The sequence below is a fragment of the Aspergillus bombycis genome (assembly GCF_001792695.1).
Source record: "Aspergillus bombycis strain NRRL26010 chromosome Unknown contig00042, whole genome shotgun sequence".
Classification (NCBI taxonomy): domain Eukaryota; kingdom Fungi; phylum Ascomycota; class Eurotiomycetes; order Eurotiales; family Aspergillaceae; genus Aspergillus; species Aspergillus bombycis.
Genome location: NW_019170044.1, coordinates 210930 through 225475, shown reverse-complemented (window position 1 = coordinate 225475; position 14546 = coordinate 210930). Strand labels below are relative to the sequence as shown.

At 47.8% G+C, this 14546-nt stretch overlaps 5 protein-coding genes across 5 annotated transcripts; 2 read left to right on the top strand and 3 right to left on the bottom strand.

Moving 5' to 3' along the window:
* Nucleotides 1-24: 24 nt before the first annotated feature.
* Nucleotides 25-1013, top strand: ABOM_006375 (uncharacterized protein; the record flags this gene model as incomplete). The annotated part of the gene is made up of 3 exons (XM_022533504.1): nt 25-157; nt 279-439; nt 597-1013. 3 exons carry the CDS (start codon nt 25-27, stop codon nt 1011-1013), a joined length of 711 nt encoding a protein of 236 aa, XP_022389185.1.
* A 1008-nt stretch (nt 1014-2021) lies between these two features.
* ABOM_006374 (alpha-ketoacid dehydrogenase kinase family protein) lies at nt 2022-3468 on the bottom strand (the record flags this gene model as incomplete). The annotated part of the gene is made up of 4 exons (XM_022533503.1): nt 2022-2401; nt 2464-3019; nt 3114-3262; nt 3357-3468. 4 exons carry the CDS (start codon nt 3466-3468, stop codon nt 2022-2024), a joined length of 1197 nt encoding a protein of 398 aa, XP_022389198.1.
* Nucleotides 3469-7486: 4018 nt separating this feature from the next.
* ABOM_006373 (uncharacterized protein) lies at nt 7487-9066 on the top strand (the record flags this gene model as incomplete). Its single annotated transcript, XM_022533502.1, has 5 exons — nt 7487-7794; nt 7871-8052; nt 8176-8481; nt 8555-8979; nt 9040-9066. 5 exons carry the CDS (start codon nt 7487-7489, stop codon nt 9064-9066), a joined length of 1248 nt encoding a protein of 415 aa, XP_022389179.1.
* A 1122-nt stretch (nt 9067-10188) lies between these two features.
* On the bottom strand, nt 10189-10555 carry ABOM_006372 (adenylosuccinate lyase; the record flags this gene model as incomplete). The annotated part of the gene is made up of 2 exons (XM_022533501.1): nt 10189-10439; nt 10504-10555. The coding sequence occupies 2 exons, from the start codon at nt 10553-10555 to the stop codon at nt 10189-10191; spliced, it is 303 nt and encodes a 100-aa protein (XP_022389180.1).
* A 124-nt stretch (nt 10556-10679) lies between these two features.
* Nucleotides 10680-14495, bottom strand: ABOM_006371 (exocyst complex protein EXO70; the record flags this gene model as incomplete). The annotated part of the gene is made up of 10 exons (XM_022533500.1): nt 10680-10762; nt 10812-10884; nt 10934-11050; nt 11184-11830; nt 11887-11973; nt 12035-12087; nt 12530-12728; nt 12801-13877; nt 13937-14154; nt 14212-14495. The coding sequence occupies 10 exons, from the start codon at nt 14493-14495 to the stop codon at nt 10680-10682; spliced, it is 2838 nt and encodes a 945-aa protein (XP_022389181.1).
* Nucleotides 14496-14546: the final 51 nt, after the last annotated feature.

Sequence of the window (14546 nt, the reverse complement as noted above, 5' to 3'; positions counted from 1 at the left end):
TCGTTCTATCCCTCAACAACCAAAATGTTCAACCGCAACATCCCAGTTCCTGGCCCTCGCAGTCGCGATCCAATCGTGATCGACGACGAAAGCGAGGACGAAGACATGAACGTCGATTACGACGGACGCCAAAATCATCCACGTGGGATCGACCCCAGTAAGCCCCCCTATCTCCTTACATGAATCCTTACAGAGCACCCATCTTATCTTCTGGAGCCTACCACAACTTACCAACCACTATCGAACCGATAAAAAAACACACAAGCTAATCTCCCCAGGATATGACCCCGATCGCCTGCGCGGCCCACTAACAACATACCACACAACTATCGAACAGGAAAAGAAGGTGCGCAGTCGCCTCCGCGAGGAAAGACATGCGGCGCTTTGTGTCCTGATGGACCGAGAACTTCTCACTATGCAAGCGTTGGCTGCTCAAGAGGTGAGTAGTAGTGGAATTGGTCTCAAGTCATTTGTTTGTTTCTTCAATGAAGTTTCGTCCTCATTGGGAGGGTTTCGCCCTACTTGGAGAACTATACACGACTCATTTTGTCAGATGGTTTAATGTCATGATTTGTCTCAATTCTAACTATATACAGACCCTTCCACAAGCGCGCCGTCGCTTCCTTTCTAAGCTCATTGCCCCGGAGGACCCCGAGGTAGCAGCTTCTATTCGCAACGACCTCTTCATTGTCCAGAATCACTCTTCTCCATCTCCAAGTAATCCACCTCTAGTTGTGCACCGGAATGTTGTTGATGTCTACGAAACTGATGATGCGGGGTGGCGACGCCCCGCCGATGCCGGTGGGTTGTCGTCAGCGTTCTCGTCGCCTGCTTCGTCGTCGAAGAATAAGGGGCGTTTGTCGACGCCCGATAGGACAAGAGGGAAGGGGAAGGCGTCGACGCCGTCGAGTTCTGTTTCTGGGTCGGCGGGTCGCGGGCAGCAGTTGCGAGAGAGGGAGAGGAGGAGATGGAGTGGTGCGGAGAGGGAGGATGATGGAATTTCGTCGCCTTGAGTTCTTTCATATATCCCCCTTCTTTGGCGCTCGACCCTGTTGTCTTAGAAGTTCCTGAGATGCCGACTATGGATTATACGTCTCCTATGTGGAGTGATTTGATTGGGCGACTAACATGAATGAAATGAAATGAATATTCACAATGGCTCATGTATACATCCCTAAGACCGTACCATCCATAAAATATCCTGATCGTCCCATAATCTACTATACAAAAAAGACAGACAAAAGCATAGCTAAGCAAAAAGAGAATAAATAAAAGAATAAATAGGAAAAAAGCAAAAGGAGCAATATAGGCTCTACCCTCTATGAAGTGTAGATCACCAGAGCCACCTTTCCAAAATTATCTCCTGAATGGGTACCCAAGGGTATCAATAGACCAAACCGCCTCTGTTTCCATCATTCTCAGAAGGTCGTTCGTGGTCGTCAAATGTACCCGCATTCAGACAAGATTGACCAAATTTTAATCAAAACAGAGAACATACGCTTTTGTCTATCCACACACGTGTGACAAAGCAATGAGTAGTGAAGGCGATGGTTTCAACACTCAAAAGTGATCGACTCACAGGGAGCTGCCAATCAATAAAGCTCGCTGCCAACTGCGATTGGTCCACAGGTGTGCCATCGATGGGAGCATTAACACTTCCATTAGTGTTCGAAAGCAAGTGGTTGGCCTAGTTTCCAGGCCTTTCAGCGTTTAGACGGCTATCGGCATCGCCAACTTGCTTACGCGTAGAAACTTCCCTGTTATGCATGCGTGCACGCACGGCTCGAATGTTCATCGGCGTCAATCCTTGAGATGGTGGTGGATCCGGTTCTGAATAGAAAGGATGAAGTCTATGGGAAGTAGAGAACCGGACACGACCATCCCTCATGACTGGTAATTGTCATTGTAGGGGCTCCGAGCTCGAGGATAGTCGATTCAGATGAAGATAGACATCCGTACCATATCTAAACTAGTCAGATCTAGCTGGATAAAAATAGGTCGATAACGGAACGGAAAAAGACTTACCCTTCCATGCTGATTAACTTCAAGTCCCCACCAAAGTACCGAGCGTACAAACGACTGATAGGTAATCCATACCCGAAGCCGGCCATAGGGGCTTTGAAGTCGCTTTTGTCAAAATCGGGATCCAAATTGGGTGTTTGCTCAACCGTAGTGTACATGTACGTCCAAACCAAAGGGATGGCAGAACGGGGAATTCCTCCACCCTCGTCGGACACCTTGATAGTGATGTCTTCTTTTCCTTCGGCAATGATGACTTTGGTGACTGGGAAAGCTTCCTTGTCTGCCCCATGGGTCTCTACCACTGCACGCAGGGAGTTCTTCAGGGTTTCGAAAAGCATATGAGACAAGTGACCTGGGACGTACATGAAGTTCAGGTCATCTTTGCAGACAAGCTGGACTTTCGGAGCTTCAAAAAGACCATAGTAATCTTCACACACGAACCGGGCGTATCAATAGCTTCGAGGGCGACTTCACGAACATTTGTCTTCGTACAGATAATACCAACGTAGTTTGGATGGCGGACGTGCGTTTGTTCTGTCAAAGCAATATGTTGGCCAATTAACATACGTATACCTATCCGAGACATATAAAATCGATCGAGGAAGGACTGCACGGTCGAGTCAATCTGTAGTCTTTGGCGTTTACGCTTCCATTCCAGGATACCCTGAGCCACCGTGGTTACAACGCTGTCGTGTCGTCGTTTAATTTGCTGGAGAGTCTTCGCGAAGCGCTCGTTGTAGTCATTCAACTCCGGAGGCCAATTGCCTTGGTCATCGGAGGGTACAAAATATCTTCGAGCCGCGGCGGCGGCAGCTTTTCCATTTCCATTATGATTCAATGCCGAGGAGGGAGAGGACCGATATTGCCCTTCCTTGATACTAGGGTTCTGGGTGGTTTCCGAGAGGATCTTCGAAGCACCGCCGTTAATTCTTCCTGGCCGTAGCAGCCGGGATTTCACTTCCTGGGTAAGAGTTGGCCGAGGCAGGTTGATGATTTCCTTCATTTCACGTTAGATATAAAGAACACCAAGAGGGGTTTGCTTGGGTACAGGGCATTGTGAACTACGGAAAGGAGCGGGCGATGAGTCATACCTCGAACGATTGCGCATACCAGTCCTGGACCTTCTTGATGGAGGGCATTTCGCTGAGTCCATCAGGGAGTTCCCCCAGGTCCTGGACACGGTGAGCAAGTCGAATTGGGAGTTCCTCGGAGAGGAATTGGGATGCGCGAAACAGAGTCCCTACTTTAACAAAGAGGTCACGCGATCAGCACACAAGTCCACCAGTCATGACTTATGACATCAATAGGTTCCAAAGGGCAAAAGATGGACATACCAGTCGAAGGTCTGTCTCCAAATTGGACCATCTGCCGAAGCGAGACACCAGTGGCGGGGAAGCTGGCATAATGTCTGATGGTCTCCATCAGCCTCTCCGACGGCTTCCACATGGTGTCTGTAGGTAATCAGGCCAGAAGGCCCGAGAGAGTCACTTCTATAATCCCTGAATAACGTAGCAGAGAGCAGATCACTGCGTGGTATAGTGTATAGCTGACAATACTGGGCGCCTGTCGCTGGGAAGATAGGAGGCGTTTAAAGTCGGGATGACTACTGCCGAGGTAGACTCCTCCGCTAACGGATGGCGGAGTGCAGATGACTCGGGACCAGTGGAGTAGGAGATGAGGGGGTCGATAACTAATGAGCAAGACGAAAGGGGCAAAACCTGATAAATAGAGCGAACAAATTCAGCAATACATGTGGGATGAGCTTCGAATTCCCTAGATATATACTAGAAAGGTCGATGCAAAGGGCCGCAAACGAAGAAGTGGAGGAGCTTGGTGAATGACTCTTGTGGCCGTTGCGGAGACTCTCTTTCCCGGGGAGTCACGTGTGGGGGGGATTCCGTGCTTGGCCGAGGAACAACGAATATCATCCGATCCTCAGGCAATCAACCAACCGTCAGTCACCACCCGATTCACCCTTTAATAATAATGGACCTTTCTGCTAACTACCAAAAACAATGAATAATTTCCTTTGTTTTGGGTAGTACAGCAGGTAGACAGGAAACAAAGTGGCGGAACAATGGTGTTTTGAAGCGGGATCAACCCCAGATCGGACTCCGTGATGCTTATCGTCCAACTGGAATTGCCGATGAGAATGTGAAAATTGGTCCGGGTTTTTCCCCTTCGCCCGAAAATCATTCGACTTCTCCTCACGGATGCTCCGATAGGTCTGGATCTTCCAACGGAGATACGAAAAAGAGCCATATAATCGAATCCTCTCTAGTTCTGACAAGTCTTCGTCAGGCTGAGGGACAACGGGCTTTTAGGTTTCTCCCACCCGCGGTAGGGTTCCTCCATCCGCGGTTCCCCCACGATCCAATAACGCCCATATCAAACTCCTGGATTATGCCCAAACCGAACGACAGATGCCTTGATGGAGTCTCCCATGTTCTTTAGTTGCATTGTGTGTTCCGGTAGTCAAATGTGTTGCCCTTTGGGGTTTACTTTCAGAATCCGAGGGGTGACGATAGTTCCTCAGATCGGATTATACTTTCTCTCAGCGTGAAACACATTGCCCTTTCAGCTTATATTCGTTCTTGTTAAGGGTATGACAAGCCAAGAAAAACCGAACCTTAACCCCATTGCATTCAAAGAGCGACAGAATGGCATTGGCGAATCTGTCTTTCGCGGGAGAGTCCGTAATGAGACTAAGTAGATCGTACTATTGTCAGCGACAGAGTGTTGACTCTTTGTCACCTGCATGTGTCCCGTGACACAACAGCTGTGAGATTAAACCTAATCTTAATGGGGATGAGGAGTAACTACTAGTTAACTCGAAATCCATGATGACATAAAACCCAACCGATTGCCGTCGTGTGCCCTGTTTCCTGTCCTTTTGGGTTCTTGACAGGTAAAAGATGGTTCGTTTCCCTTTTTTGTGTAGGTAGCCTAACTGGTTCTAGAAGCCCAACGCCCCCTCCAACACCTAGTCTATTGTGATAGGACCTACTAGTACTAGTATATAACATCCTAGTTTATTACTACTGACGTTGGGAGGATTTTTTTTATCCTTCTCGGAAGCCGGCCCAGATACCGATCTCTGGCACATCTGTTCAAACACCTGTCTTTGTACTGTATACCTGGTGCTATGCACAATGCAATGGAACTAGAACTCTGTTTCACTTTGATATTTCTGCTCTAGCAGAAAATAAGAGAGAACTTGGGCTGAACCATTTCCCTTTTACGAAATTGAATTTCTCGTACCTTCCACGACACCTCATCCAAAACGGAGCTTCATACTCCTCATCACGAAGTAGATCAGGCTCTGAAAAAGAGGTATTCTATATTTGGAAGCGACAGGGCTCAATTGAGGGAAGAGTAGTGTGTCAGTAGTATATTGGAGGCGTTGTTCTGGAAGAGACCAATCTACAGGGTACATTACACGGAATTACGTTGACATCCTTCATTTGAGGAAAGTTAGTACTAAGAACTACGAATATATTCCGTAGTTTGGGGTTAGTAATAGTAGTAGAAGCCCCAAGGGGAGAGTCCTTCATGGCGATTGCCATACTGATGGCATAGATCGCAATGTCATCATTGACAAAATTGAATGGAGACTTGGAGTTCTCTTATTCGTAGCCTTGTCTCCCCTTTTTGTGAGATATCAACCGACGATAGCATCATGGTGAGCAGATCATATTCCACACCGCTTCCACGATCTAGATGGCTTCCATTCCTCCGATGCGGCAACTTTGAACCAGGGGTTTAGCGAACGGTTTTCCACGCGACGAGGGAGGTTGCGCAAAGGCAGCGTCAGCGTCTGTAATTCCGACCTGTCAGATCACAGTTGTGGTGTTCTTCCCCGAATGGAGTCTGAAGGAGAGATGCAAGCTGGCTGGCCAATAGGAAGAATCCGCAGTCCAGCACACAGTTCGGAGGAACTGTAATTTGAAGCTGTGGAGAACAGCTGGAAACGCAAACTGCTAAGCCCTAGTTGGCCTTAGTGGGCGCCTGTCAAGAACACGCTCGAGGGCACGATTCTTCGGTGGAGTTTGTCGCACCACGACGATCACCGCCGGCAACCCGCTTAGGGCAGCACTGCCCATTTGCCAGAACCGGAACGAGGTACTTAGGGAAGGTTCGCTGTTGTTGTTGTTACATGTGGTTCGGAAATGAATGAGTTGTCTGGATTGTACTCCGTACCGGATAAACCCAAAAACAAAAAAAGAAAAGTTTACAAATCTATCGAGATATAACTAGATCATTATACCTCCTGCTGTTATATCAATGGCCCACTAAAATAAAAAAAAAGAATTGGTTGATCAAAGTTAACTTGTACTTCCGAATTGATGTTTTCTTTTTCCTTTCTTTGTATTAGTACCGATGTGTGTCTCGCCTTGTGGATTGTCATCGAAAAACGGTGAATAAATGAATGAATTAATGATGATGCAAACGTTGCTGGCAATCCCCAATTTTTAAATGGGTTTTTGTATTCGTGTTATTTTCCTTCCCAGGGTATTTTTCTTTCCCACCAATTTTTTATTCTTCTTTGCTCCGTAGTTTGAGATTTTAAATTGGGTTGCGTTTAATTTTCTCGGTTGTAGTGTAATCACTAATGTAATAATTTAAGGGCGAGCCGATAGTTTGGAAATAATAATGCAAAAAAAAACAATATTTGACAGAGAGATGAGGCAAGAAAAAAAAAAAAATTAAGGGATCCGCAACACTCCATGAGATTACCTTTTTCGCCCTCATGCTGGCTGTATGCCATTTTTCTACCCGTCACTGGCTCTCTTCCTGAACCACGGCCCCTCTCGCCGTTTTTTTTCCTTTCCTTTTTCTTTTTGTTTTTCTGTTAGTCTTTTTTTTCCCTCCATTTGTTCTAACTGTGTGGATTTGTGTATCGTTCCGTATTATCGTGGCGTGGCTGGGGGATTATAATCAACGGTTCTGCTTCGTTAATCTCCTAGGGTCGTTGAAAACGTGAGGATTTAAAAGGGGGAACCTGCTTACAGTCAAGAACAAGGACCAAAAATTTCTACTTAGAGTCGCAGATCTGGGAGAAGGAAGTGGAAAGGAGGTTGAATTAAACAGAGACGTGAAAAAAGGACGATTTGAAGACGAAAGTTCCCAATTGGGAAATGCCAGAGGACAGTGACTGAACCGCACGACTTCCTTATTGAATACTTTCCACCAAGTGCCCCTCCCCCAGTGTCTTCCTCTCACGTCTAACGATTCACGACAACGATTACACCCCTCCTCTGCTTTGGCCCCAATTTCCTCCCCTCGGTTCCTTTTCCTTTTCATTTCCCTTGTGTATTCCTAAAATTTTTGCCACTAAAGAAGCCCTACTCCTGAACAGATGCATCATTTCTAAGATTGCATCTTTTTTTAACTCATACTTCTGCACGGCCCTTCTTCCCCCCCCCCCCCCCCCTCCATTCCAGAACTGCACGTGCATATCAACATGCCGGCTATGTCTCGTCGCCGTACATCTCATAGTGAACCAATGGCTTCGTCGTCGGCGAACGAGGCTTTTGCATATCCATTTACAAGTATGCAGCAGGGTAACCAGCCACAGCGGCGTGGTCCAATCGAAGGCCCCAATGGACGCAGGTTGGTCCGGCGAGTCACCTGGCGGTCCTCTACTTACAAGTTGATGGCATCCCTCTGGGTCCTCGGGGTCTTCTATATCGTCTGGCTCATCCGTGATATTTTCTTTCTTCCCTTCACCTCGACCCAACCCAGTGTGATCGTCACCGGCACCTCCCAGGAGTGAGTTTGATACCCGTGAGATCCTGAGAATCTAAGAGCTTCGATAAAGAATCGAACTGACAGACCTTGCTGGCAGTCTTCTGGAGCAGTACGTAGGATACCAGGAGTGTGGCATCTCATCGTCTGCTCTCTACCAACCCCCTAAAACGGAGGGCCAGGGGTCTCTGAGCCATCCGTACTGCCAAACTCGAGATTCGTTGCTCAATGCAATGAGTAATGGCGGAAGACATGGCTTTGACGAGGCATACATTTCCAAAGGTGAGCGAGACGCTGATTGTGGTCTGCTAATGCCACGAAGCAGCGGTCAACCACAGTAGCTATTTCCTTATGTCCCTTTTTTCTTCCTTAATGTCAGGAAACCGACTAACTCTGGTTGTTCAGGCTGCTTCTATCGCTGGTACAGTAACGCTGAAATATGTGAAATTCTGCAAAAATTGGGCGCTCTTGTTTTCGTTGGTGATGAATCTCTCGCCGATATCTACGCCGGGTTTAATATCCTTCTTCGAGGGAACCTAGCAACTGGTGCCCTGAGAGAGTCGGAGATGACCAAGGGGCAGATTGAGAAATGTAGATGCGGCTCACAGTTCACTAGCGCCTCCTGTCTACCGCTGAGAATTACCTCTAGCGAGCAGGCGGAGAAGCAAAACGACGGCGAAATACTTTCAGGCCCAAATACCTGTTCATCTTGTGAGCATACACCCCCTTAATGGCCATTTCAAGGTTTGTTCTGCCCCAAATGCTGACCCCGTCTACCTTGCAGCTATCCCCCACTCTTTCGTGACAGCAACGAGCTCGCCTGCTTCGAAGAGCGCCCAAGAGAGATTCCGCCAGCTCATCAACCGAGCAGATAGTCAGGGAAAGCCTGTTCCCGTGATCCAGAGTCTTTCTCTTTCCACTTCCTACTCACTAGAGATCGCTGGAAATAGCATGGATGAATGGCTAGCATTGGCACAATCTAGTAAACGTGATATGCCCTTCCTCTGGATAGGCCCAACTGCACCGGGCCACCAAAAGCATTCGGGTAGCAACATCCACGCGAGTAGTTGGCAGTACACGCTGGATACATCTGAGGCGGCACGAACCAGAGGGATGGAAACGTTGGGAATGTACAATGCAACGCTACAAGCAGATAGCTGGGATGGGATGCACTATGGTGAAAAGGAGGCACTGATTCAGGCAATGATGGTAAGTTTTCCTACCTTTCATTGAAGCAAGTGCCTAGCTTAACATAGTTACTTTTCTTAGGTCATCAACTGGTTGTCGATGCTCTAAACGGTGGAACTGGATCATAGTGTCATAGGCGTGATACGGCATGCTAGACGACATGTCAAGGACACATGATTTCTGGGTTCCATCCTGCTCTATATATGGCGTGGTGAGTTATGCAAAACCTCTTCCTCTACGGGTGCAACTCCCTTGCTTTTTCATCTTTCTCTTTCTCCGTCTAGTCATCTTGCTAAACTATTTCCATAGTTTACATAGATTTTTCCTTATACGAGATTGACGCAGTTAACGACAACTTGATTTCTGCATGCCTGTTGCTTCCTAGCGCTACTCATCCTGTCTCTTTTGATTCCCAACATGTATTTTCAAATAAGTTTGAACAGAGAAAAAGTTAGAAAGAAGGACCCGGACTCACACTTTCATATTTGAAACCTCACATAGCATATTAAGACACCAATGGTTGTTTGGACTGCGATTTCCCTTTCTGATTTTCCTTCTCTCATGTACATTACCAATTTGTATCTTACACATCAGATTTTGTATTTGTAATACAGCCCACTCGCATTTCCTTGCGTGCCTTTTTCCTTTACATTCCCTTGCTTGGTCTTACGAGTACCCCTCATTCCGAAAGTGGGACGGCGGGGTCAAAGTGCGAATAGACTGTGTTATGGTTTACCTTGGAGGTAACACCTAGTGGATCTTTGCTTACCATCAGTTGGTTGGGTACTTTTGTGCAGCGGTGATGGCCGTTTGATAGCCCTAACCTAACACACACGTATCCATAATCCCACTTAGTGCAACCGCAAATGAACTCAAGGCTCGACCCGGCGTATTATATTACAAGTACTGTAGATACCTAGACAGAAGGTAATGCGCCATGAAAAGAAGAAGAGTGCAATAAACGTCTCAGTCATCGATTACTATATACATAATTTGGTGTTCCCTTTGGAAAAACTGAAAACTTTTGCGCAATGTGGTTTAACTCTATGGTTTTTTCACATGTGGTTGCATGAGACAAATAAACCTCCTCTCATGCTGGTCACATTGTCTTCATACTTCACAGTAAGGGGGTGCACAATTTAGTAGGTATCATTCCCCTCCTTGGAGTCTGGCCCGCACTTTGAGGAAAAGCCATGTATGTATGTGTTATATGTATGCATGTCTGCAACCTTAAACGCTGAGCGTAGAGGTCTCGGCCTTGGCAACGGCAGAGGCATATGGCTCAAGGGCCTTCTTGACCTCAGTGGAGGTGAACTTCTCGACTTGCTGGGGGGCACGGCCGACGAAGGTGCTGGGGTCGAGGAGGGTGTCGAGTTCGCCCAGGATGGGGTTGAAGAATGCGGTGCGGCGGATGCGCTCGAGCAGGTCGTTGTCCTTGCCGTGCTTCTTGACATTGTCTGCTGCCTGGTGGGAGAGGACACCTGTAATGGGATTTGTTAGAGGGAGTGAGGGGGCACAGTGTTCTTGTTCATAAGAGTCACTTACGGATCTCCTCGTGGGCGTCCTGGCGGGAGAGACCCTTCTTGACGCAAGCCATGATGACCTAGATTGGTTTATTAGTATATTGTTGTGTTTAGTATATGTGATCGTGGATAGCTTACGTTTTCACTAGTGAGATGGTTAATATATAACATCTTGTATTTAGGGGGACATTGGGGGACTTACGTGGCCATGAAGGGGAGCTCGTCATTGACACGACGCTTGATAACCTCGGGGTAGACAACGAAGCCGGAGGTAACGTTGTCTCGAAGGAGTTAGTTATCGTCTCGAGAGTGTCTTTGGCTTTCACTTACTCAGGAGGATGAGACAAGCATCGGCAGAGAGATAGAGCTCGGGAATGCTGATACGACGGATGGCGCTGTCGTCCTGGTGATTGTTAGTGAGAACTTCTTCGGCGTAAGGAGTGTTGTCTTACCAGAGAACGCTCGAACCATTGCGCGGAGTAGGTGTCCAACGCATCCTTGGGGAGGTTCTGGAGGTGTCTTCCGAGCGAGCACAGACGCTCAGAACGCATGGGGTTACGCTTGTAAGCCTACGATTCGGTCAGATGAAAGAGATCTTCTTGTAACCATATAAGCCACTAACCATGGCACTGCTGCCGATCTGGTCTTTCTCGAAAGGCTCCTCAACCTCCTTAAGCATGGCCAAATGGCGAATGTCGATACCGATGCGCTCGCAGGTGGATCCGAAAGAGCCAGGGCGTTGCCAACATCAACGTCGATCTTCCGGGAGTAGGTCTGACTAGAAATGATGAATGCGGAATCGAAGCCGGCCTTCTGGGTAACAAGCTCATCCAGCTGTTCAACCTTGGAGTGGTCTCCGTCGAAGATCTGGAGGAAAGAAGCCTGGGTACCGGTGGTACCCTTGACACCACGGAAGCGCAAGTCATCACGAGCCCTCTCCAAGTTCCTCAAATCCATGAGCAAGTCCTGAATCCAGAGGCAGGCTCTCTTTCCGACAGTAACAAGCTGAGCAGGCTGGCCGTGAGTGAAACCAAGACAAGGCAAGTCCTTGTACTGCTGAGCGAACGAGGATAGCTTGTCAATGACGACAGCAAGCTTGGGAATGAGGATATCGAGACCATCACGGAGGAAGATCAGATCCGCATTGTCAGTGCAGTAGCACGAAGTGGCACCCCAGTGAATGATGCCAGCAGCGGCGGGTGCAACCTGACCGTAAGCATGGACGTGAGCCATGACATCGTGCCTGCGACGCTTTTCCTCCTCGGCAGCAACCTTGAACTCTTCGTCCTGAATGGTAAGGTGGGCCTTCATCTGCTCAATAGCCTCATCGGAGATAGACAAGCCGAGTTCTACCACGGGTTAGGGGGGAAGCATCATCTGGCGCCTGGACTATGCAAGATTATACCTTTCTCAGACTCAGCAAGCCACAGCCACAGCTTTCTCCAGGTGGAGAAACGGTTTCTTGGAGAGAAAAGGTATTTCATCTCATCGCCTACAAACCCCGCGGTATTAGTACGAGCCGCTGATGTGGGAGCATATTGCGGGGCACTTACTCGCATAACGCGAGTTGAGAGGGGTCTGGTAAACATCGTTGCTCGAAGACATCCTGCCAGAAATGAAATTAAAGCACTGCCACAAGGAATTGAAAGGCAGGAAGAGAAGTAGAAGGAGGTTTGGGGGTAGGATGTGTGCGTGATCGACGGAAATTTTGCTTGCGGTGGCCAGACTTAGCGGGGCTCCGCTTATCAGTCACGTTATGAGTTAAATCCGGAGGGGCTATCATCACATGATATTTGACAATATTTGGGGATGAAAAGATAAGCGGATACTCTGTATCTGTAATTCAAGAATTATAGCATTAAAAAAAATAGTAGAACTCTCTCGGAATCCTAGATATAATCAAGTATAGACATACTAACAACGCTTTGAAGCGCAGCGCATTCGAAACCATCACATCGTCCAAAATGCTAAGTATCAGGACGTGGATTTAACCCAGGTATACTTATCCCAATGCTGCTAGCTGCGCAGAAAGGCTTCCCTTGTCATACTTGACGTACTTGCCTCTTCCTTTATCGATTTCATGGTAGCGGTCCCAGAAACGCGCATACAAGGGCTCCAGGACAGTCTGCACCTCACGAGACAGGACACCTCGCACTTCTCGCTCCATATACAGAGCCTTGTGACGAGAAACCAGGTCATCGAAGCTTGTATTGAACGCCTTGAACTTATCTTTAATTGCGTCTTTATCTTTTGATGAGAGAGATTTGACTATGGCGCTAGAATCAACAATGCCCCCAGACGTTGGCCTAGTTGACGCACCGGCACCCCGAGATGTGTATTGCACATCAAGCAGATACTGCGAAGTCTCCTTCCAAGAATCCAAATAGGTCGAAGTGGCGCGCTTGCGAAAGGTATCTATCCGCGCGATACTGTCAGGAGAGCCGAGGTATCGTGCTAGTTCGCCATTCGACCGAATAGCGCGGTCAACATTGCAAAATACATTCGATAGGAAGACGCCCTGGACAGCTTTCGTGCGATGGAATGCCCGGCCCCGCGACTCCAGGGCAATCATAAGGGCTTCGATCATGTCAAGAATGAAGTGCGATAGAAGTGTTGAACTGTCTGGGCTGACATCTAAAGGAGCAGTACCCGACGTATTAGTAGTAGAGCGCCAGTTTCCATCTCCTAAGGAAGTTAAAATAGATGCCAGCGGTCCAGAATAAGCAGTCAACGTGACCAAAGAGCTCATGACTTCGTTGACAAGAGGCACGGACCCACCATCTGGTGGAAGAACCTGGATGGATGCAGCTTTTCGTTTCGTCTCTTCAAGCAATTCTGAGAGGGATGACTTTGCGGTTTCGCGGATAGGCCTAAGAGCTTCAATAAACATACTCTTAAGCTCGCCTGTCTTTGAATCAACACGATAAGACATTGCTGTAATAATCTCAATGATTTCGAAAGCTAAAAAGCAGTCTGTCATGAGATTGGCCTTGATATATTGATTGAGCTCACGCAGAGTCTTCGAGAATTCAGCCATAGCCGACTGACATGTCGCTTGTAGAGCCAACCCTCGCTGATCTCCAGTAAAGATTCTTGAGATGATATCGTGCTCGGCGTATATGAAGTTCTCCAAAGCATTCGAATAAATGCCAATTCCATTGGTGCCTTGTCTGTACGGGCCATCATCAGCTCGCCTCTTAACAGTATTCAGCGATGCAATGGCAAGATTTTGCAGGCTTGAGGTAATATACGGTGCCCGGACACCAGCATATATTTTAAGGGCGGGATTTCCGCCGTCGCCATGTTGTGGGCCGTGGATTGCTGCGGAGTTGATTGCGGCACATATAGATCCCAGCTCTGTAACAGTTTCTTCCGGAATCGAAGGAAACGGCAGTTCTATATAGAGATATTATTATTACCAATCGAAGGGACGCACACATGATGTTGAAACACACCTTTTGTTAAATAATGCAAAGGCTCAATAGTACTGACGTCGTCGCTTAGCTTGCTTCGTAACAAGTCCTGAAGTCGAACGGTCCCGGTACTCAACAAAGCATTGAAGTCAGAAATAGCCTTCTGGTTCGATCTCAAGTTTGTAGAGTTTAGGTCGACGAGGGCCTTTTCTACACGTTTTATTGCTGCAAGATATTGCGACAACTCAACATTTTGCGGCCTGACACTGGGTTAGCTAGATTGTTCACTTTAAGAACATAGCAAGACATTCGCTTACCCAGAACGGATGATGCCTTCCTCCCGACTCTTTGCGTCGAGCGGTTGGCGCAGACGGTCAATAGCGTCGTTGACCTTATCAATGTTATTGTTGGTGATTTGAAGCGATTGGGTATTACTGTAGATGGGCCCAATGGCGTGTTTCACGACGTTCCCTCCAGTCTCAAGGCGGACAAGGGAACCTTGGATTTTCTTGGTAAGAACTTTAAGCTTCTCAAGATTGGCATACAACACCTCCACCTCCGCGCTCTCCTCTGCGTAAGCCGTGTTCCTTGGGGCTACCATGGTCAGGGAGTGCTGGAGCGGCAGGTCCCACAATCATGAGAGACAATCAAG